Source organism: Olea europaea, chromosome 18, assembly GCF_002742605.1.
Source record: "Olea europaea var. sylvestris chromosome 18, O_europaea_v1, whole genome shotgun sequence".
Taxonomy (NCBI): domain Eukaryota; kingdom Viridiplantae; phylum Streptophyta; class Magnoliopsida; order Lamiales; family Oleaceae; genus Olea; species Olea europaea.
Window position 1 is genome coordinate 24,036,375 of NC_036254.1, and position 25,457 is coordinate 24,061,831.

Consider the following 25,457-nt stretch of genomic DNA (forward strand, 5'->3'; position numbering starts at 1 on the left):
TTAGCAAAATGGAGAGAGAAAAAATAAAAGAGAGAGAGAGAGAGCTGCCAACGTGGTGCTGCGTTTTAAAGATTCTGTGGAAAAAAGCCTGTACACATGGCTTTTTTCGCACAAATTATATTAGAGATATGGTGATTTTTGTGAATGTGCTAGAAGTGTACAAATGTTTATTCCCTTGCTGTCCTCCAATTAAATCTTGTTACTTCAAAATTATATTGATGTTTCAAAATTTCTTTGAGAGAAGGCCAAGAGGACGACAAATCTAGATGGTATGAATGAATTCTAAACCAATGGAAAGCGAGGTTATTCATGAGTGGAGTTGAACATATTTTTTCAAAGTTGTTAAGAGATTTAAATTTTGCAATTAATTTGAATTTTGGATCTAAATATAAATGATTTTGATGATTAGGTACTTTAGAAGACATTTAGGTCTCGGTTAGCAGAGCTCTTGTAAAGTTAAAAGTTGTTTTTGAGATTGAAAAATTGCTTTTAAATATATTTAGATAATTTTCGGAAAATATTTTGTCTCATTAACAAAACTATTAGAGAACACTAATTTAAAGTAACGATCTTTGAAAACTCTTCTAAAAAAAATAGAAACAAAAGTAAAAATCTCGAGAAATGGATAGTTAAAAATGCCCAATAAAGGGTCAAACAACCATAAACAAAATGAAAATTTTAGTAAGCTAATGTATCTCCCCCCCCCCTCCAGGTGTCCATCTTACAACGACTAATCCTGGAGTTTACGATCCAGTCCCTCTTTACACAAACCAGGTAAATCACGGGTTGTGTCCCAGATTGACCAAGGTCCAAGAGTCCTCCCAATTGAACTGTCAAAGTTTCGAGCGAGTCAAACCCATGTATGCGCCTTGCCTACCAAAGAACTCCTACCTTCCAGGAGAAAGTCTTGCCTTCCAAGCGCCCCATGAATCGAATTCGCGACCTCTGAACTGACTGTCTTGAAGAACTCCGTCCTTTGCTAGTTGGGATGTGCCCAGGGGCGGTAAGCTAATGTATCTTGCTTTACCGTTGGGGAAGTTGAAGAAAAGTGGAAAGAGTAACCGAGATTAAAGACGGTGAAGTACTGAGGTTATAGAAATGTGTTTCAACGATGTTGAAATCTTCATGGCGCGCTTACTCTCGTCTCTCATCCAATTCACGGCAGCTCACCGAATATTTTCTATCTACACTTCCCTTATGCCGGAGAATTCAAGACTTGAAGACCTTAAAGTCTCTCCTAATTGTTCATGGCTTAATCACGCACCAACCGCTGATTAAACAATTCATTGACCATTGCTGCCATCTGAGTTTTCTAGAATTAGCTCTTTCCACTTTCAAAATAATCGAGAAGCCGAGCCTGCCTTTGCAGAATTTATTAACTAGGAGTCTGTGTGATAATAGGCTGTTTGACCACGTGTTGTTTGTCTATCAGAAATGTCGAGGTTCAGGTTGCCTATCGGATAATTATACTTACCCTTTTGTGCTCAAGGCGTGCTCCGCTTTGGTTCATGTTAATTTTGGTCAAACGATCCACTCTGCTATTTTAAGAACTGGTTTTGAAGAGAACGTGGTTATACAAACTGCCCTGATAGATTTTTATTCAAATGTTGGCGAAATCGTGAATGCGCGTGAATTGATTGATAGAATTACTCACCCAGATTTGGTTGCTTGGAACGCCTTGATTTCTGGTTATTCTTTTAATGGGTTTGATCGAGAGGTTTTCAAGGTTTTCCAGGAGATTCGTAATATGGATTTTAAACCTAATGTCAGCACTTTGGCCAGTGTGATTCCTGTTTGCTTGCATTTTGGTGTTCATATTGGTTACTCACTCCATGGATTTGCATTCAAATGTGGATATTCTACTAACGAGTCTTTGGTGCCTGCCTTTATTTCGTTGTATGGTAATTCTGGGGAGTTGTTGGCTGCTAGAAATATATTTGAGTCTTTGATGACAAAGAATGTAGCTGTATGGAATGCAATGATATCTGCTTATTCAAGGAACCAGAAATCCTATTGTGCTGTTGAATTGTTTCAAAGAATGCTATTAGATGATCCGCGGCCTAATATTGTCACTTTTGTGTCTGTAATTCCCTCTTGTGAAAATCATGGCAGCATTTTTCTTCTTGAATCCTTTCATGCTTGTGTAATAAAATCCGGATTTGAGAGACATATCTCTGTTGTCACAGCCCTTCTATCAGTGTATGCCAAACTTCAACATGTAAATTCAGCTGAATATCTTTTTAAGACCACCACCCCAAGAAATCTTCTGTCATGGAATTCAATGGTTTCTGCATATGTAAGCAATGGACTCTGGGATGCGGGTTTGATTGCATTTCGTCAAATGCAGATGGCAGGTTTTAATCCAGATTCAATCTCAATTATTAGTATCCTTTCTTTGTGCTCGGAAAAAGGGGCAGCGCTGCCCGGAAAGTCGGCCCATGCATTTAGTCTTAAGCATGGAAATGATGTGAATCTCAATGCGTCCAATGCACTGTTAGCATTTTACTGTGACTGCAGAGAGTTGGCCTACTCATGCAAGATATTTATGAGAATGATTGAGAAAAATCTCGTTTCATGGAACACAATGATTTCTGGATGTGTAGATAATGGAGAAGCAGAGCAAGCAATGGCCTTTTTTCGTCAGATGAGGCAAGAAGGTTTTCACTTTGACATGATTACCTTAATAAGCATCCTTCCCTCTTGCAATGAGTGTGAAAATTTAGCTTTAGGGTTGACAGTTCATGGCTATGCTGTAAAAACTGCACTAACAGCTGATATTTCTTTAGCTAATGCTCTTATTAGCATGTATATTAACTGTGGAGAGCTTGACGCGGGATGTTTACTCTTCGAGTACATGCCTAATAAAACTGTCATTTCTTGGAACGCTCTTATGACTGGCTATCGATATCATGACTTACAAAGTGACATCATTTTTTTGTTCACTCGAATGGTCGAGGAGAATCAAAAACCAAATTATGTTACCTTGCTGAATGTATTACCTGCATGCTGCAGCCTTCTTCAGGGAAAATCAGTTCATGCTTATGCTTTTCGAACGGGTATTGCACTCAAAACTCCTCTTCTTACATCTCTCATGATCATGTATGCTAGATTTGAAGATGTAAGTTCATGTTTGATGCTGTTTCATATGGGAGAAAAGAGGAATATATCCGTTTGGAATGCTGTTATAACTGCACATCTACGTTCAAATAATGCCAGAACAGCATTTTCTTTCTTCCTTGAGTTGCTCCGAAGGGAGATTGAGCCTGATGTTGTAACCATTCTGAACCTCATTTCTACGTGTCTTCAATTGAATAATCAGCATTTGACAGATTCCATTTTGGCTTATCTATTCCACAAGAGCTTCGACAAAGATGTGGCAATAAGCAATGCGTTGATCGACCTGTATGCAAAATGTGGTAGTCTTTCTTCTGCAAGAATGCTCTTTGATGCGTTGCCGCAAAAGGATACTTTCTCCTGGACGGTTATGATTAATGGGTACGGGGTGCACGGTGATGGTGAAGCTGCACTCGAACTTTTCTCACAGATGAGAACTAGGGGTTTTAAACCGGATAAAATTACTTACATGAGTATTCTGTCGAGTTGCAGCCATGCTGGTCTTGTCGAACAAGGCAAGACTATTTTCAGCTCGATGATACAAGATGGCATATTGCCTGGAAATGAACATTGTGCGTGCATGGTCGACCTTCTGGGAAGAACAGGGAATTTGAATGAGGCATATGAACTTATCCAGAATTTACCGCAGAAACCTTCTTCGAATATACTAGAATCACTGTTGGGTGCTTGTTTAAGTCATGGAGATTACGGAGTCGGGGAGGAAATCGGTAGTTTGCTTCTGCAAATGAAACCCGAAGATTCTACGCCGTATGTGATTCTTTACAATGTATATGCAGCAGCAGGGAAGTGGACGGATGCCAGTAGGGTGAGATTGGAAATGGAGCAGAAACAAATAAGAAAAATAGCAGGGTTTAGCACCTTTGATTGTGCTTGAATTTGAGAAATTTATATTTTAAGTTACTTATTTTCGGTTAAATTTATGTTGATAATTACTTGTATACTAGAAAATGTTATTTTTTAGAAAGTTTAAAGCAGGTTCTTGTTGTGCTGTGAGGGTAAAATTTCATCGGCCATCGTCAAACTTTCTCAACTATGTCACTAAATTTTGATTTGTCAACAAACTTCAATCTAATTTCAAATTTAATCACGATCACTTTTTTGTCTCTTATCATCTCCCAAACTAATGAAAATTACTTTGTTAACCATACAATTGCTGATCTTCTTTGTAATAGCTCCACTGCACTGTACTTTAGAAATAAAAATAGTAACATCAAGGTCATGGATTGAATCATCACTAATTTAATTTAGAAGCAATTAGTTCTAAAGAAATGCCAATGTATCCATCCTAGTCATCAAACTAATAAGTAATAACATTGCATATCATTGAACTTTCACCCTACTTACAATTGAGTCACTAAACCAATTTGCAATAGTCGTTGTAACTCATGCAAACCCACTCTAGCAACTTTAATGTATAAACAATTTATTTTAGTATTTATTAATGTATCCATAAACTACTGAAAATTATATGGGAATCAAGACTCATGCTTATAATTTTATATATTTAAATCAATAGTAAGTAACTCAATTTTAAAATGGAAAAAAATTGATGCGACATCAAGTACCCAATTGAAATATAAATTGGGCAATACAAGGAAAACTCAGCATATTTTTCCTTCAGAAAACCAAATATTAAAAGAAAAACGCGATGCAATAAACAAGAATCGTAAAGAAAATTGAGAAATCGGTTAGATAGGGATGCCACATAGAAGGGAGAAAATGATATGAAATCCTATATTATAGTCACTGACACAAGCAGTGTAAAAGATTTTGGCATAAATAGGGTTATCTTTAGCATGAGCAAGAGGACCGAGATGGGCAAATACTATGCACGATTAATAATTTAAGGTTAATTAACTTTAGCGATTGAATGGATTAGGAAATACTTTAAGGACCAAGTTGAAATTTTGCACAAATTTTATCCATTAGTAAAATTAGTCCGATAATTAGATAGAGTCGAGAGATTCAATTGAGAAATCAGAGAGGGGATCCAAAGGATAATGGAGCCTGGCAACATGGTGGTCCAAGGGAAGAAAAGCAATTGAAACTAGGTTTGATTACTCAAAATTGAATTTAATAGCCCAATTTAATGATCTGACTGCTTACAAATGGAATTTATACCCCAATTGTATCTAGCTTGAAAGATCAATGACCTCCCATGTAATTAATCTCTTTTATTTTAATTAACGGTAAATATTGATTTTATGATTATGCTATTTGTACATAAAAATGGTACGTAAGGGATTACAAAAAATGATGTGGATGAAAAAGTCGACTATGTTGACAAATGATAAAGTGACATGTAATATTATATAATCAATTATATAAGTTTGATATACATATAGCAATGTCATTTATTTTATGATTGATTGCTAATTAAGTAATTTTTATGGAAGACAGTTACCAGTATTAATTGAGATGTTTCTAGAATTTAAATGGACACTTCAGACAGTATAGATTTGTCTGGCATTCTTCAGTATAAGAAATTTGGGGGCGGACTGTTGATCAGTGGGTCACACTTCATTTTCATACAAATAACGGCTAGATAAAACTGGCAGAGACTAATTTCCCTCCTTTCTCCCATCCCAGTCAAGTCTTTTCGCCTACCATTTATTTATTCAATTAAGTAATGAAAAGCAACATTCACAAAATCAGTCGTGATTGCTGTACAGGTAGGGATTCCGACTGACAACTCACATTTGAAGGGTGAGTGGGTAATTTTTTGACATTATTTATTTATGCGAGGCCCACGCCATTGTGAGACATCTGTATTTCTTCTGTGAATTTTTTTTTTTTTTTTTTTTTTGTACACAAAGCATTAATCTCAGAAAATATTTCAATACAAGGACAACAGACCGCACGCCTTATTTAGCTCCTGTTTGGTGTAATTTAAAATGCTCTAGAAGGATGTACGTTGCATATTCATAAAATAATTTTCATGTTTTTTGAATGTTATAAAGCTAATAATTCAATTTAAAATAAATAAGAAATTAATTTAAGCTACATAAGAATAAATTATATAAAATTTATTTTATACATTTTTTTTACTTATAACTGTCGATGAGTCGTGGTTACTGACGAAATGCTTCATTAGAGTGACTCTTCGAGAAGAATTGCAAAAGTCTATAGCTTAGGGTAATCATGCTATTTCAAGCAAAAAATTGAAGTTTATATGTATACCAGTCAAAGTTGAACGTGTAATGAATGCTTTATTAGTGCTGCAAATGTAATATTTGATGACAATTTATTGGAAGGATTTTGACTAGTCTTAAATGAATTATAGAAAATAAAATTTATGATAGAAATTTATGAGAAGAAAATTGTACTCTCAAAAATTAAAACTCGACTTATGCTATTCAATTTTTTCTATAAAGATGAAATACTACAAATGAACAACATTTTTATACTATATTTAACACGTAAGAATTAATTGCTAATAAGTGGCGATGGTGGAAAAACTTTTAAATGTCAAATTTACCCCTACATATTTAACGATATGCCCACTATACCTTCATAATTGGAAAATCAATTTAATTAGTATTTATCATTTGGTTTAGAATTAATATAATACAAGGAGTGAAATATTTAATTGATATTTATCATTTTGGATTGGAATTAATATAAGAAGTGAAACTAACATTCAATTATATCAAAAAAAATGAATAAATAAATAAATCGGTGACATACCATTTAATTGATCATTTTGTTCTTACAATTTTTATTTTCCACCAGCAATTAGTTTTTATTTTTCATCAACAAAACCCTTATTAATCTTCATGATTTACATTATAATTCATGCAATGAGTTTTTATTTTTCTTCAACGGAGCAATTTTTAATCTTCATGCTTTACATTATAATTCATCCATTAAGTTATTATTTAATTAAGGTTACAAATATTTTAAAGGTTGCATTAAATTATTAATGAGGACATTCGATGAATAAAAAGGAAATTACACATGGAAATTCAATGACTAACATTCAATTGATTTTTTTCTTTACAATTTTTAATTTTCATCAACAAAGCCCTTATTACCAATTTAATTAATATTTATCATTTGATATAGAATTAATATAAATGGTGAAATATTGAATTGATATTTATCATTTGGGTTGAAATTAATATAATGAGTAAAACTGAAATTCAATTATTAAAAATATAATGATGATAAACCAATATAAATTTAGTGACTTATCATTCAATTGAGTATTTTATTCTTACAATTTTTATTTTCCATCAACAAAGCAAAATTTCATTTTTCATCAAGAAAAATCCTTATTATTCTTCATGATTTACACTATAATTCATCCATTGAATTTTTATTTTTCATTAACAAAGCAATTTTTATTTTTATCAACAAAGCCCTTATTAATCTTCATGATTACATTATAATCCTTCCATTAGGTTATTATTTAATTTAATTGAGGTTACAAAATTGAAACGTTGCATTAATGTATTAATGAGGTAACAAATATGCTAAATGTTGCTTTAATATATTAACTGGGACATTTGATAACTAAAAAAAAAAAAGGAAAAAGGAAAAAAAAATTACACATGAAAATTCAATGGCTTTCGATTGATTAACTTTTCCGTCCATTTTTTATTTTTCATCAACAAAACCCTTATTAATCTTCATAATTTAAATCATAATTTAAGCATTAAGTTATTATTTAATTGAGGTTGCAAAATTGAAAGGTTGCATTAATATATTAATGAGGTTACAAATATGTTAAAGTAAATAACTTCTAATTATTAGGGCTTTTAAGATTGCAATAATTCTTTCTACTGCCAATCACTTTTACCCTATGTATGAATGATTGGGAAACATTCAATTGATTATTTTATTCTGAAATTTTTTATTTTTAATAAACAAAATCCTTATTAATCTTCATAATTTACATTAAGTTGTTATTTAATTAATACATATCATTTGGTTTGGAATTAATATAAGGAGTTAACTGACATTCAATTACTAAAAAAAATATTAAACGAAAATTTAGTGACTTAATATTCAATTGACTATTTTGTTCTTAAAGACTCTTCTGTGGCAAAAAAGAATTAAAATGGGCAAGTCCAACTTTACATTAATGGCAAACATAGGTTTGACGTATTTTGATTAACAAAGTAATATTATTTATTAACTTTGGCAATTAGATAATATAATTATATTTAAATATTTAAAAAAAAGGCCAAATAAGGATTTAGTATGAAAGTAATTATGACCATTATAGTCAACAAAACACAACCAACCTTTCTCATTCTACCCCATGTCATCATAGCTATAAAACCAACATTGCTCATTCTATTCTATGCTCAAAATTCATAAGTAAAAATCAGCACAAAAGGGTAAGAACTATTGTTAATAAACGCAATTTATCTTATGCTACAGTTTCTCAAAATCTATTTATAAGTTGATGATCACTGTGAAGTTTTTCCTTTTTTATTATCATTTATCTTGATTTGCATTTCAAATTGATTTCTAATATTATGTATTTAATTGTATCACTAACTTTTTAATTTTGAATGACGGCAACATCACAAATGAATACATCATCGTCGAAATCATTAACAGAAATGAGGTTTGATTCATCAATAGATCAACAAAATAAGTTAGGTCATCAATTTAATTTGAAAAATATTAACTTTTTTCCATTTCGTTAATTGTTAATATATATTTTTGTCGTCATATCTTAAATTTGTTTTCATATTTTTAGGATTGATGTCACCAAACAAAAGTTGCAATTGTATTTTTATAAAACAACTAATTGCCTTTGAAGAAGAGTTGATTATAAAAGTATCCATATTCCGAAAAGGTTCCATCGAGATCTACAGCAACAAAAAATGGCATTGTTGAAGTTTTAAAACTAATTTTGTGTGATGATGAGGTATTGCATTATGTTAGGATAATGTTTCTTATAGAATTTTCACTTTAGACGAATAGTTTTTTTTTTTAATAATATTTTTAGGGTAGGAAGATTCAAGCTACGTTGTTTAAGGACACAACCGAAAAATTCTTTCCCATGCTTGAGAAAGAAAAAATATACCGACTTTGAAATTGAAAAATAAGAGCAATCAACCTCCAATATACAAATGTGATTGATGAAACTTCAGAATTACACTTGATCAATGCAATGTTCCAAAATTTAACAGAAAATACAGCTTCTTCTGATTCTATGACACAACATGGAATTCTTTCAACTAAAAATGAGTATGTTGACATCCTCAATGACAAACTAATTGGGTTATTTCCTGGAGAAAGTGACGAATTTATTAGCTTTGACGACGCAATAGATGATACAAACCAATTTTATCCAGAGGAGTTTGTTGCCAAATAGTATCCCACCACATAAGTTAATCTTGAAAAGAAATTGTGTAATGATGCTTTTGAGGAATCTGGACCCATCCAACGATCTTTGCAATGGAATAAGAATGATTTGTCGTGATTTCAAAAAACATATTATTCATGCAGAAATAATTGTCGGACAACATTCTTGAAAACAAATCTTCCTTCCACGCATCCTATTAACTCCAGTAAATGATGAAGGATATCCATTCAAATTCAAGAGGAAATAATTTCAATACGTTTATGCTTTGTAATGACAATTAATAAACATCAAGGACAAATATTGCCTACTGTTGGAATATATCTTCCTGAACATGTATTCTCTCGTTGGCAACTATATATCACACTTTCTCACGGAGTTTCAATACAAACAACAAAAGTTTTAGTAAAAGCAAAAGATAAAAAGAATAAAAGATGTGGGACCTTGACAAAATATTGTGTACAAAGAAGTATTATTGCAATCATATCATTATATTTTAATTTATTAAGCATTTTCACACTATTATTTTAAAAAATAGTATTAGTAATTCAAAAATAGTACATATATCATTCATCGATACATAAGGCGTGCAACGTACGTGCTTACTACTTGTAAATTTAAATTCTTATTAAAAAATTTTGTGATGATAGAATACTACAAAATCAAATTTTTATACTACACTTGGCACATACGTTGCACACCTTATCACATATTGAAAAAAAAAAGTAAGACATTAATGAAATAATTGAATTGTAGTGAGAATAAAACTATCCAAAAAATTATTTTCACTTGATGTGATATTTAACAATAAAGCCATGAGTACAGGAAAAATTTAACAAAACTTACACCAACACTAACGTGGCAAAATATGATTGGTTATTTTCTTTCCTTTTTTTTCTCGTCTTCCAATGATGTCACGCCATCTTTTATCTGTAAGAGTTTTCTATCATATAATTCTGTACTTGTAGCATTATTGGATATTTAATATATTATAAATTATAGATATTACACATCAATTTATTAGTTTAAAACAAATTAAATTCAAATTTTGCGATTCACCATAAATTTATCAACTAATAGATTAATGTATTATGTTGTAAGCGCTTAACGTTAGTCACCAATACCCAATAAATTATTTTTTAGAATGTGAATTTATATTTAAAATTAAGAGAATTTTGTGATGACATATTCTTGCAAATTTAAAAACTTTTATCAAGATATAAAAAATAAAAATAATAAAAATTCTCAAGATTAAAGAGTTTCCGATCCAATTCCTCCACCACCGCGAAACCCAGTTAGATTCAAGCACCAATCCTAAACCATCCCAGAGTCTGTGGGCAGTCGCATTCACAGCCGAATTAAACGGTCGTCCATTAACTTTTACTGTATTGATAAATTTGATTTCTTGAAATGCATATAGTTGAAAGATTTGGTAGTAGAATTTAAATTGAATTTTGTAATAAATTTAGTCCAGTACAGTAAGATGAATTAGTAAGATAAATATAATTCAAATTCAACATAATTTCAAAACGACTTGTTTGGAAAGTATGCAAATTATAACTATTTTTTTTGTCAAATCAATTTTTATTCATTCCAAAAATTCACAAGTATTACTTTTTCATCCACTCCTCATTTTTATCTATTTATAATTATTAACAATTTCCAAACATGCTTAAAAATTTGAATACAATGTAGAAATTTAAATGCAATAATTTTAGGGTGTGTTTAATTGCAAGCATGAAATTTACATGGAAGGAAACTAAATTCTAAGTAATTAAATTGCCTTGAAATTATTTCAATGAAAATTGTCAATTACTATATTTTGATTGATTTTATTTTGAACCTATAAAATGCTATACTTGTCTATTTTTTATTGGTAAGTAGATGTGAGAGAGAGGGAGTATATGAGAGAGGAAGAGAGAGTGAATTATCTGAAAAATAAAAACTACTCTAAAGAAAATATTTTTTTTTTTATTTTCAAGGAAAATGTGGTCACGTTACAAAAAGTATGAAAATATTTTTCATGAAAAAAAAATCAATCAAACGGCACAAAAGTATGAATTTGGGTAGAAAAATGACATTTTTCAAAAAAAATATTGTCAATCAAATTCGCTCTTAAAATTTTACTAAGTATACACCGAGGTTGATAGCCTCTCACAATGGAGGCCCACGATCTTTTTTTGGGCGTGGCCCCCTCTTATGAGGGGTCTGTACAATGAGGTGTCAACTTTGATATACAAACAACAAAACTCATAATTCTAAGTATTAAAATATTTGTACAGACAAAGTGTAGGCCTTAATTGACACTTCTCATGTGTCAAAAATTCAACTTTGGGGCTCGTTTGCTTAGGATAAAGCTACTTTATTAGAATGATTTGACAAAAAGTTTGACATAATTATATATGACAGTTAATAATTTGATGAAAAAGCTAATTGTATTTTAAACTATTCAATTATGGATAAAGCTACTTTATCAGAATGATTTGACAAAAAGTTTGACATAATTGTATATGATAGTTAATAATTTGATGAAAAAGCTAATTGTATTTTAAACAGTTCAATGATAAAATGTTACGTGACATTATGTTAAACTTTATATCAACTTTGATGTTAATGTAACATGATTGCGTTTGCTCATGTCTAAAATCTATACGTGGAGCACAGACCAATTAATGCACGCCAACAAACATAACATAAGAAGCGTGTCAGCAACTTTGTTCCATCCACAAAAGTTGTCGCTTGATCGCACGCGTTTCACTTTCATTTGGTTAACTCTTTACATGGCAATCCTAATCAATCTTATCGGCGCGTTTAGCTGAACCTCGCTGTCCCTCCGCCTTAATTCGTCGGGACAACGCGGAGTTACGAAATTAAGAGCTGCCGGTCCGGCGGTCCGGTTCTGTCCACTTCAACAACACGGCAATATATACACCAGCTGAACATATATATGTTCGCACGTTCTAGTTTCTAGATTTCAAGTTCAATTTCATTCAGTCAAAAATAAAAGCGACTTTCATAAAAATGTTGAAAATTTTCTTCGAAACAAGAATTCGACATGATGGTTTCAGCTCTAAAGCATGTAATCACCGGAGGAGGAGCAGATTCCGGCGGCGGAGAAATGAAAGGTGCCACGTCATCGCATTTCGTACAACAAGCTGCAGAGAATGTGATGCCCTACCTCCCCGATGCACCCACGTGTACTGCATGCAAAATTGTTGGCTGTTTAGGCTGTGAAAATTTCGAATCAGCCGAAAGTTCGAGGAGGAATCGGAAGAAGAAGAAGAAGTATAGAGGAGTGAGGTTTCGAGGGAAGTGGGTGGCGGAAATTCGGAACCCGCACAATGTAAAACGGGTTTGGCTGGGGACTTTTAACAATGCGGAGGCGGCGGCTAAAGCTTATGACAGGAAGGCGATTGAGTTCAGAGGTGAAAAGGCCAAAACCAACTTCCCATTATCTCATTACAATGTTGAGGCTCAAAGTTATGAGAATAATCAAGGCATTGATGGATTAATGGAGAATAGAAGCACAGGCAATGAAGATCACAGAGGTAAAGGTCAGCGGCGGAGCCAGAAATTTTGTTCAGTGCGGGCAAAATTTAATTAAAATCGAACTTTTAGATTATGGATTTAATGATATTATGACAATGTTAAAAATAACATAACGACAATACTAATACGATAATTAATTATCTTCTTCCTTATTCTAGGATCTAAAGCAAGTTGTGTAACATCAAAATTCATTTTATTCGATATCTTCACATCAACATTTTCTATGAAATATTTTCTTTTAAAGAACTCTGCATTGACACTTCACACTAAAATAAACCACAAGTGACAATTAAGTACTAATTGATAAGAAAAGAACTACTAATTTTTACAAATCGGTAGAACACCATAAAATCATTACTAATTGTTTAAATAATTGACAAAAATCAAAATTTCAAGAATCGATCACAAATATTACCAATATTCAACATTCACATAATCAAAATCCTTAATATTAACCAGAAAAATCACATGATCAAGAAAATCTTTGCTGCAAATTTGAGGGTCCAAAAACATGTGAATTTTAGGAAAGAAATGAACTTTGAAAATATTTCAAAACGAGAACAGATTTAAAGAAAATTTTTTAATTTCTTGTTGAGGGAAGAGAGTCAGAAAATGTCGCCGTGCACTTGATGTTGGGGCAAATTAGTGTATGGGTTGGACTTTAAATAAATGAAAAACATACCTACAACACACACACACACACACACACACAAAAAAGATCATGGGCTTGGGCCAAAAGTCCAGTGCGGGCATTTGCCTGCACTGGACTGTGCATGGCTCCGCCCATGGTAAAGGTAGTGTTGGAGTTAAAGATCAGATTGATTAATTATGTTGTGGTCAAAACAGCTTCGGCCCAAACGAGGTATATTCATCCTAAATATGAGGAAATACTTTCCAATAGCATGAAGATAATGAGAATTTGTAAGATTAGACTAAGAAATGAAAACATTTGAAAAATAGTCTTCAGACAATAGATTTTCCAAAAATACCCTTAGTTGAGAAATTACAATCAAAGCCACTACAATGTATAAAAATCTTCAATTAGATCTTCAAAGAAATATAGATCAAAAATCTTTAATAAATTTAAATCCAAATATCATACAAAATTTTATTGATTTAAAAAACGCAAAAGAAAATGAATTAAAATATTTAGAAGAAGATCTGAAAGATTTCTTTACAGAATATTTAGACCCAAAATTAAAAAACAAAAATGTTTCTATAGATTATGAAATAATTAAAATGGAAAAAGATATATATGAATTAATTCTTAACCTAAGAAGAAGGATTAAAGAATTAAATATAATTATTGGAGTAAAAATATTGATAAAAAATAGTGAATTCTATAAATTCTATTGTGAAATATTAAATACTTATGAAAACACTAATTGGCTCAAAAATAACCCCTCCGTTGCACACTCCGACGAAATGGTATCAGAGCCATGTTACGAACCAAAAATTATGATGAATATAGTAGATGAAGAAAATATAATTAAAGAATTTTTGAAAAAAGTTGAAAAACATAAAAAAACCTAGTTATCCCTACCTACCTAAAAACACTACAAATGAAAGTTTTGAGGATATACATAAAAGATTAGAAAATATAGAACACAATCTACAAGTAGGAAATGCTCTATTAGATAAAAATCTTAAAGGAAAAGATAGGATTATAATTAATCCACCTCAAGATTTTAGAGTAGCCCAAAAAGAAAATAAAAGGAAAAAACAAGAAGAAAAATAATATATGATTACAAGTGTAGAAGAAATAGAACAAAAATTCTTAGAATATCTGTTGCGAAGAGTATGAAGAATACAAAAAACAGTTAGAAGAATTAAATGAAAAATTAGAAATATAAAGATGAATATTAATCCATCTTCGAGCCAAAATATAAAAACTCTTAGAACTTATGAAAAATTTCAAGATGATAGTGATATAGAACCAATTGAATATTTTGAAGATCTAAGTAGTGAATGTAGTAGCATTTATGAATTAGATACATCCTCATCAGAAGAAGATTATGAGGAAATCGTGTATATGAATCAAGAGATACAACAATCAGAAATAGAAATAGAAACAACTGAAGAAGTTGAAGACACTATAGAAGGTATAAATCAAGAAATTACCTTTGATATTAAAAAATACGCAGGAATCACTAAGAAGATATTAGATCTACAAGAAAATGATGTATTCCATCAAGGATTCTTAGAAATTTTACCAAGAGTAAATAAAACAATTGTTAGTATGAATTATAAAGAAATGTCTATCAACATAAAAGATACCATAGGAAAAGCAAGAATTCCTATAATTACAAAAGAATGGGTAAAACAAAAGTTATCCAAAATCCCAGAAAATGTAAGAAATAAATTAAAATGTATTGAATTAGGAGGAGTCCAGATAATGGTAAAAGGATTCTTCAGAGAAGGTATGAATATACCAATAGAGATATATTGTATGGACAATAGAATCTTACAAGATCCTATAGATGCTCTATTAGAAACAATTGTAGGAAACTTAGTTTATCAGAAGATAATATTCACGGTAAAACCAAATTATGCAATATCTTTAAACAATGAAAATATTGATCAAAGTTTCAATCTATACTATAGAATTGAAAATTTGAAAATGCTGAGAAGAAGTAAGGCTGTTAGTATAAGCATAAAATCAATTTTTGCTTTTAGTACAACCATCGTAACAATTTTAAAAAAATAATTGATAATATTATCATACATAAAGATTTTTAGGAATTAGCACAATACATACCTCCTAGAAAATATCAAGAACATGAAGTCATTATACCAGAACAAATAATGCTTGATTTCCATAAGCAAGCTAAAGAAATTAATTATGAAGGAAAATTAATAAGAAGAAATAGTGTTAGCTTAAAATGAGATAATCTTATTGCAAGATTTCCCTCTAAACAAGACTCTAAGATGAGTAGATTCAAGAATTTAAGTATTGCTGAAACATCAAGTTTTACAATATTACATTAAGACAAGATATGTAAACCAAGAAGGGTATAAGAAGAATCTTTTTGTCCTCATAGATACTGGAGCAAATAAAAGTCATGTAAATGCTAAATTCGTTAGTCATTTAATAGAGTTTGAAATATCAGAACCATATATATTTAAGGATTATTTAGGAAATAATCTTGAAATCAGAAAATATGTTAAGTTCCCTCTTATACTTATAGGAGAGAATCAGAAATAATATACTAAAGAAATAATTTTATATAAAGATGAATTATATGGAGTAGATCGTTTACCTATTCTACTAGGAATGAACTTTCTTAAGAAATATAGTCCTTATAAAATATGCCAAGGATATTTAAAAATAATAGTTGATGATAACCCAATCATCATACCAAGAATAGATGAAAATATGAAATCATTGTTATCACAGAAAGAGTAATAAGTACTAATCCCATGAGTCCATATATTGAAATTACACTAAATATAAAAAGCTTTTGTAGAATTAAATTTCATGCTTATTTAGATACAGGAAGTACAATAAGCTTATGCTTATCAAATGTACTACCATCTGAATATTGGAAATACAATTCAAAGAAGATAATTCCTGCTACAACAGCAGGTGGGAATAAGGTAATATACAGCAAGTATGCTACTCAAGTACATTTTCTAATTTCCCTTAGAGAAGTATTTGTTGATATAATATACATGTCAACTACAATAGGATGTGATATTTTATTAGGACAAAATTTTCTATTAAAATATGCACCATTTACACAATATATTGATAAATTCACCCATTTTTGAAATTCACACACAAAGATTGAAAGAAAAACCCTTTTTTTCTTTTCTTTCTCTTCACCCTTGCAATCTCTGTTGTTTTCATTTATTTTATAGCCACATTTTTTTACCTAGCAGCCTCAATTCTATATATATTGATATGCAACCACATTTTTCACCAAATGTATGTATAATGTGACCTAAATGTCACTTTTTTTTAAAAAATAAAAATTGTCACTTTTTAATTAAAATAAGTGATGCAATATCACTTTTAAAAATTAAGTGTCTCTTTCTTATTAAGCCCCTGTTTGATCCCCATTACGTATAAAAATTAATGGGGGAATAATGTTTTTTTTTAAATGAGTGGTTGAAAAAGAATGAAAAGTTTTCGATTTACGTATAATATTATTTTATGAAAGATTGTGTGGTTGAAAATAGGAGAGAGAGAAATAAAATGTAATAGAATTTAATGTAATGGGACTCAAACAAGGGCTAAAAAATAACATACAATATTATTTTTTTACAATGTGATGTTTGTCACTAAAAAAAATTAATAGAAATCAATAAGGCGACTGAAAAAAAGTGACAAACATTAAAAAAAGTGATAAAAATAAAAAAGTCATGAAACTCAAAAAAAGTGACAAAAACTTTTTAAAAAATAAGTGACACTAATTCAAAAAATTGATAGAAAATAAAGATAGAAATTCATAATATATTAACCTGGTACTTGAGAGTTTGTCAGCTTTTCCTATATTATGCTGGTTGAATTTGTAAAAGAAGAAAGGAGCTTAACTGAAATCACACTTTGACTTAAGAAGAGACTTCGTCAGGTTCAAGCTTCGATAGAAATGTAAACCTTATGATTGACAAGATGGCAGGTATTAATCCAGATCATATTTGGGATGCGGGTTTGATTGCATTTCGTCAAATGCAGATGGTAGGTTTTAATCCAGATGCCATCTCAATCCTTATTCCATTAGTATCCTTTGTTTGTGCTCGAAAAAAGGGGCCGCGCTGTCTGGAAAGTCGGCCCATGCATTTAGTCTTACGAACCCGCTTCACGTACAGCACTGTACACAGCTTAGCGTACAGTGCTGACGTGGAAATTAAAAAAAAAAAAGGAAAAGTGGAAAAATCGAAAATAAACGATGACCCGGTTGAAACCAAATCTCTTCCAGTGGCCTCATTTCAACCCCAAATTCAAACCCATCCCCCACCGAGGAATTTCCCCCAAATCAAACCCGCGGCCACCATAAAAATTACAGGTGACAACCCACTTCAAGTGCCTCCGGTCGCCGTTTGAACGGTAGGAGAGTTAGATCGTGGAAGTGGAAGGAAAGAGGAAAGAAGGCAGGAAGTTTGTGAGTCGTAATTTTACCTTGTAATTTACTTTTTTTCCATCCTGTCCACTTTATTTTTTCCTAATTCTTGTTCGACGTGAGGTGGGTGTCATATTTCTTGTTCGATGTGAGCTAGGTGCCCGTAAAATTATAGCTGGGTGTCATATTTGTTGTTCGACGTGAGCTGGGTGTCATATTTCTTGGGTTATATGATTATTTCAACACAAAGAATTCTTGAATTTTCTCTTCTTCTTGCTGAATGTAAATTCCCATGAGTAGCAGGCAACTGTACATGATATCATGTCTGGAAACTCCAAGGAAGACAACGCATTCTTTACTGTTAATTTTGTGTGTTATTATCTTCAAGACAACCCAACAAATATAGAATATTTTTTATCATAAGCAAATGCAGTTCCTATAAACTGGTGGCAGTGACATTCATTTTGTCTATTTTTGGCTGCAATCCACTTTCTTCCCGTACCTAATTCTGTTGCTTTGTTTTTATGGCTAATGGGAAGAAAGTGAAGGCAAATGCAGAATTGTTGGGGTTCTTTATGTATATGTTTATTGTTAATCTTATAGCTTCAAAACTGTTATTTTGCGAATGCCTAATAGAATGTAAGTTGGATCAAATTCGATTCGATATCACATATGCTGCTTTTAACTTGGTGCTCAAAACTAATTGATGTTTTATGTGGAATACAAGGATTGGATAAAAAGAATGTGTCGAAGGTGATCATTTTAGTGTGTGTGTGTGTGTGTGTGTTTTATTTAATTTATTTGTTAGATTGTTGGCTAGATAGTTATGCTTCTGTAAATTTTGTGTATCTAATGCTTTTGAAATTATTTGTATAATTGTGCTGTGTTTTCGATAGTTGAGAAACATCTTCTTTGTTTTCGGATTTAATTCGAATTTTGCTGATATGCTTCCATGTTGGTACGGTTGTTTGATGTGGTTGAATTAGGTAAGTTCGATGGCAGGCAAGAATAAGGGAATATGTCATTCTTGTCGACAGAGGGGATGTACGATGCTGGAATGCCCAACAAAGAGAAGATGCCCAAACTGTGGTGAAGGTTTCATCAAATGGATGGAGGTTGAAAAGAACAATGACCATAAAGGGTTGTTGTTTCATTGCTGTACCCGTGACTATAGGTACTTCAAGTGGTGTAACAAATTTCCTGACGAAAAGTATCTGTTGCATGATGATGGTGAATCAAGTTGCATCACAACTGGAGGTGAAGACGTGGATTCTTTGTCGCATATGTTGAAAACGCTTGCTCAGTTAAGCGAGGAGAAAGACTTGGACATTTCTCTTCAAATAAACATGCGCAAAGGGAAACGAGTTTTAGAAAATGAAATGTAGAAGTTTTAGTATTAGGATGGTGATGCAACGGGTTGTATGTGGTGATCGTTCGAGAATGTATATCTAAACGTTTTCTAACTGTTTGTAATTATGCTTCCAGGAATGGTATGCTACTAGTTTGATGTGGCGCATGTGTTTTTTCTTCCAATTGAATGGTATGTAACGACTCGTGTATGTAAAATATTTTTTCTTTTTGCAAACAGAGATCAAAGTCTCTAACATCAAGAGAAGGGTCGCCATTTGGTACAAATGTTTTTCTTCAACGTTGTTGTAATTACATACTTGGCTGAAGTCGAAATATATTTTCTTGAAATATATTTTACGTTTCTATCTAGTTAATCCATATCTATTTGCTACATGAAGTAGCAAATTTCCGTAAGAAGAGTAGATTTTGGCGCTTCAATGAAATTCAGAGTTCTGAAACTCAAAGATGAAAAAACATAGCAGCTGCAATACAAAAGCATCACTTGTTATATCAACATGGGTAACTTGAAATTTAATCAAGCATTTATGTTTCTGATATGAACCAAGAATATCAACGAAAAGCCAGCCAGCTCACTCAGCAATTCGGAACACAGAATTCACTCTCTTTTATGCATAAACTCAAATCTTATGGTATGCAGTTCCATTCATTGACACAAATCTTGTGGTATGCAGTTCCATCCTCCATGGGTCCATCCTTCTAAAATGAAATATATTGGTATACAGTTCACCAAATAAAACTTAAACCTAAAAAGCAAATTCAAAATCATGCACAAAATGCACCCTGCAATCATATTTGACACAAATCTTGAAGCAGTTAAGCTAGCCAGACCTATATGAGTTCCACATCAGAATTTCCTAACCACAAACCTATTAACCATCTATATTTTGTCTCACCTGACTAACCCAAAATCAAAACTCATTACAATATAAATAAATGCAACTATCAGAATCCTATTTTTTATCTAAACTCGACCCAAAATGCTAATGTTGTTTGCCTCTCACATTCTATAATTTATTTAACACTGCAATTAAATCTAACTTAAACAAAATTAGAAGTAATAAATTCATCCGATTTCCATACATAAAAGGATCAAGACATTACAACAAAACAACGGCAACAAATATTCACATTGATGCCGAGAATAACAACACCCTCATCAAGGAACCGAGTCATATTTATAATCAGACATAAACTGAGGGAAAATGGCAGCTTGTTGAAGTGGGAAGAAAATAGTGACCAAGACTATTGAGATGCATCCCACAGATTGGGTGTCACTTCATAAGCCATTCCAGAACTTGGTATATCAACATGACTTGAAGGGCCTTCATCAATAGCAGCCTGAGGATCGGAATGGGCTCCACTGGACATCTAACCTGCTATATCACTGGAAGGGGCAGGTGGTCGAAAGGGCTGCAGTTACATGTTATCGACAGTTAGTTGAAGGACAATTTTACATGACATTGTCATATCTCTTAGTAAAAATACATAGCTTACAGTGTGAAAAAATCGAGGGAAAACACTCGTTGCGGAGGGGGTCAATAAATCCCCAACGACGCCCATGTGCGTTCCACCATAGTAGTACGACTGATTAGTGCCTGAAATAAGCATGAAATGTGCAAGATGTTAACGTTTGATCTATAACATGCTAAGTGCAAGATTGAGACAACTCTATTCCAGATTCTTTATGACTAGTTCATCATAAATTCCATTTTCTCATTTTACATTCTATGGTTTAAGGAGCTTAACCGACATTGTTCATTTTAGAAACAAGGTCGTCACACCTAGAGATGTATTTGTTAATAGAGGTTTTGTCAAAATTATTCCTCTATATATGTATATGTTATGCTTTTGTTTAATACCCATTATTAAGAATCTTGAAAATCGTCATGGATTGCAAAATAAGAGGATAACAACGTTATACTTGCCAACATAAATATTTACAAGTAAAATACTTTGTCAAAATACTTTGGGACCCATATAATTACCTTGCCAACTGGATAATATATTTGAAGACGACATGGGAAAGACTTGCGATGAATACAATTGCTGTGGTAGTGCGTGACGTTCCCCTTTGCCCTGCGTGATAGGAATAAATAAATATCAAACATACGTACAAGACATTGTGCAATATATTCAAATACTTACACATGTAACCTGTGAATACGGGGACGGCGTCGACGTCAAATATTGTGCATGCCTCGAGGTCTGAGTGGTCGGTGCACTGTGTTCAAGATTGCTCTTCGGGCCTCTCGACCTCGCCTACAAGACAATGAAAAAATTCTTAGTTTAAAGGAGTAAGTAAATATTTAAGAAGCTCTTGAGAAAATATTTAGCTACTGAATTTACCTTTGTTTTCTTAGAGCTCAACTCCAATGAGCCTTTAACAAGTAATTTCCTCGGGGCGCCCTTTCTTTTCGTGCATTTAGGATCTTGTATGTTGGCGCTGCCCTTCTAATACGATGCTCTCGAATCTGACCCCAAATGTAAAGTAGGCTGGGAAATGCTATTACTTTCACAGGCGGACTTTGTGGACTCTATGTTTTTAGGTTGCTGTTGAATCCAATCAATTATCGCAGCAGATCGACGCTCGTCATCGGTGGCCATGTTCGCCAACGTAGCGAACAAGCCACACATTGTACCATATCGTAACTGGATAGGAGTGCTAAGTAGACCGGCATAGTTCACAGCGACTCTCGTATGGGCTCTACTAACATCTCGTCTCCATTTCCTCAATATGTACCTATCCCGTAATGATGTGATGCCGTTACGCATCAACGCTGATATGGCATGTCTGCACAGAATTCCACGGAACTCGAATAAGTGACAACTGCAAATAACATCGCACTCCCTTGTACGAAATGTGACATAAAACTTTTTCTTCCTCACCGTCTCTCTGTGAATGACATCCTCCTCAAGCTCATACATCCTCTCCGATTTGTTATCCACTGCAGATATCACATAGCAATATACCTTCCCAGTTATCTCGTCCTGAACTTCCCGAAACTTCGAGATTGTGTAAACTGCTTGAAATTGTTTTTCCATTTCATATTTTGTTGCACAAGGCACCATTTGGGAAAAAGATTTAAAATCTGCCTGAAATTCCTTTTCAACTTTATTTCTTAATGCTCGTTCATATTGCTCAACAAATTGCTTCAACGACGTCTTCGAATGCACATACATATTAAAAAACGCATTCATACTCTCACTCCGTTGCGTTGTGGACACATCCTTGCCCAAAACGTTGTTTTCAAGTAGCATGGCACCCAACGACCCCTATTTTCATACAACCCCGACAACCATTCGTTCTCTTGTAAATTATATGTATCCAGCATAATGCCCCAACCTGCTTCAAATTCTTCAACATGCTGCGCATCTCGTACATTAATGCATGTATGGACGAAAAAATTGAACCTTTGTCAACGTGGTACCCAAACTTCTCAGGTAATTTCTTCATGATGTGCCATAAACACCATCTGTGCCTCGTATTGGGAAAGACTATCTCAATTGCATTTTGCATAGCCTTATCTTGATCCGTAATAATTCCATTAGGATGTCGACCATGCATGCACTGCAACCATGTCTTGAAGAGCCACACAAATGTGTCCGTATCTTCATTTGATAGCACACCACATCCAAGAAGTGTTGACTGGCCGTGATGATTCACTCCGACAAAGGGAGCAAAAGGCATGTCATACTTATTAGTGAGATATGTCGTATCGAAGGTCACTACATCCCCAAACTCCTTCTACGCCAGCCTACACCTATTATCTACCCAAAGCAAATTCTTAAGCCGTGACTCTTCATCCAAATCCATACAGAAGTAAAACCCCGAGCATTGTGCCTGCATTTGTGAAAAGTAGGATTGTATTGCTGCGGCATCTCCATCACCTAATCTCAAACGCCTCACTTGTTCAACATAATTTCGACAGTCTTTTTCCATGCAGGTCATATTCTCATACCCACCCGCTTCGACAACTGCAGAGTTATAACTCTTGTGCAGAGGAATTCCAGCCATATCATTCACTTCAAGCTTCCGTTTGACATTTGCATTCAACTCTCAATTATATCGATACAACCTTGACTTCGATGGACTTGTTTTATGATTGTGTTCAAGACACACTGTGCATATTTTCCATGTTCCATGAATATCTGCCGAAGCAGTGAGCCTTACTTTGCAATCTGTCTGAATTGTTGGTTGCGATTTCAAAGAACTGCTTGTATTAGTACTTCTACGGCCCTCACGACAACACGTCAACGTAACATATGTCACCACTCCATCCTCCCCCTTCCTCGAATTCCGTCTCCTAACCGAAAAACCAACGTTATATACATAGTTCTTATAAAATTCATATAGCTCGTTTTCATCTTTGAACTTCATACCCACCTCTGGCACAATTGTTCCACCTCCTCCCCCCTCTGGCACAATCGTACCATCTTCTCCTAATACGTCATCTTCCATGGTGACTACATTTTCAGTACTACACCTATTACTGGATTGTACAAGGACTTCGTCCTCCAATACTTCAACTCGTTCTTCTCCTACAACGCATTAAATGGGAACATTATCAGCTCCATAATCAAATTAACATCAGCAGCAACTGAATAATAATTTTAGTATTGAAGACTATCGAAGCATATATATAACATAGCGAGAATATGAAACAGAGACCTAAGCATAATTCACCATGCAATTTAACATGACATTTTCCATCTGTGATATTGAAGACTATTGAAGCCTACATATAACATTTGCCATGCATCTTTAATACAGAAACAGACAATCTGGGCCAAAATTTAGTATTCCCACAACCCAACACAAATATTTCCAATTCAACACAGGGATCCAACACACAATTACAGTAAAAAATCTAGCAGATTTCACAATTCGAAACAAATTATTCAAGGACAGTCCCCACCCTTCATTTGCCTGAAGAAGCTAGTATATGCAATTGCGTATTTCGGTGGTTGGATTCCCTATCATTAACATCAGCAGCAGCCCAATGTGCAAGATGCATTACCAAGCATACAGCAAAGTGGAAAACATACCACAGAACCACACAAAAATTTGCAAACTTACGGTTTACATGTCCAAAAAAAGGGCAGAATCATCTTACCTTTTTCTCCGTCGCTTGGGTGGGCTCGTTGCAAACGCTCGTCATCGGCAGAATCGAGCGACTCGCTGCAGACGCCCCGTTACTTGGGTGGGCTGGTGACCCGGGAAATTGCCTCTTTCGTTTGGGTTGCCGCTCGATTTTCCACGCTAGAAATTGTGAGAGTGGTGTGAATTGACCCGGGAAGTTGCTGTTGGAAGAATTTTGTGAATAGAGACGCCAAAAATAAGTATAAAGATAGGGACAAAGTCGAGGCAAGAGTTGGACTCTTTGTCCTTAAGTCGAATTTGCCCCGCAACGGTGCCTACGGATTTCGGCAATCGACTCCCAAGATACAACGGCTACACTTGTGTTTGTAGTACTCCAAAACACAAGTACAACGAACCAATTTAGGCTTATGTACTCCAATGATGAAATGAAAGAAAATCAAAATAAATGAATGATTTTGATTTTGGATAGAAGAGAGGATGAGAGACGTTTTGCATATCAAACTGTGAGGAATAGGACACCCAAAGGGTCCTATTTATAGACCATGAAAGGGTGTGGACGAAATGGTTGGGGCCAAACCATGCACCCTTTTCCAAACAATGCACCACCTTTATGAAAAGGTGTCTATTCACTGATGTTCGTCCTTTTTCGTAATTTCTCATTCATCCGATATTGGTTTTCGAAATGCCAAATATACCCTTCAATACATGACACCACCTTTATGAAAAGGTCGATCCCCGTTTGTGCGCCCCGAAGCGGCGAAGTGGCAAACAATTTTGCTTAAACGGATTGAGTCGAGCTTTTGAGTATTTGGTCGAAGTCGATACGAAGTCACTTTAATCGATTTTCAATTCTCGATTTATTTAACCAATATCCAACAGTTGCCTCTCACGTTTGGGTGGCCGCTCGACTTTCGCG

At 33.4% G+C, this 25,457-nt stretch overlaps 2 protein-coding genes and 2 long non-coding RNA genes across 6 annotated transcripts; 3 read left to right on the plus strand and 1 right to left on the minus strand.

The window, feature by feature from the left end:
* The first annotated feature begins 1,111 nt into the window (after positions 1-1,111).
* On the plus strand, positions 1,112-4,009 carry LOC111366892 (putative pentatricopeptide repeat-containing protein At3g01580). The gene has a single exon (XM_022987575.1). It carries the CDS (start codon positions 1,112-1,114, stop codon positions 4,007-4,009), a length of 2,898 nt encoding a protein of 965 aa, XP_022843343.1.
* Positions 4,010-12,515: 8,506 nt separating this feature from the next.
* LOC111366893 (ethylene-responsive transcription factor ERF109-like) lies at positions 12,516-13,061 on the plus strand. Its single transcript, XM_022987576.1, has one exon. The coding sequence runs from the start codon at positions 12,516-12,518 to the stop codon at positions 13,059-13,061; it is 546 nt and encodes a 181-aa protein (XP_022843344.1).
* A 4,843-nt stretch (positions 13,062-17,904) lies between these two features.
* On the plus strand, positions 17,905-19,704 carry LOC111367861. The gene is made up of 2 exons (XR_002697897.1): positions 17,905-18,111; positions 19,056-19,704. It is a non-coding gene; the product is annotated as an uncharacterized LOC111367861 (long non-coding RNA).
* A 795-nt stretch (positions 19,705-20,499) lies between these two features.
* Positions 20,500-24,731, minus strand: LOC111367862. 3 transcript variants are annotated; one of them, XR_002697900.1, is made up of 6 exons: positions 24,555-24,731; positions 21,787-23,979; positions 21,595-21,699; positions 21,426-21,516; positions 20,935-21,035; positions 20,500-20,850 (listed from the first exon to the last, which is right to left on the minus strand). It is a non-coding gene; the product is annotated as an uncharacterized LOC111367862 (long non-coding RNA). The 3 variants fall into 3 exon arrangements; XR_002697899.1 differs by having other exon boundaries at positions 21,586-21,699; XR_002697898.1 differs by having other exon boundaries at positions 21,426-21,699.
* Between the last annotated feature and the right edge of the window lie 726 nt (positions 24,732-25,457).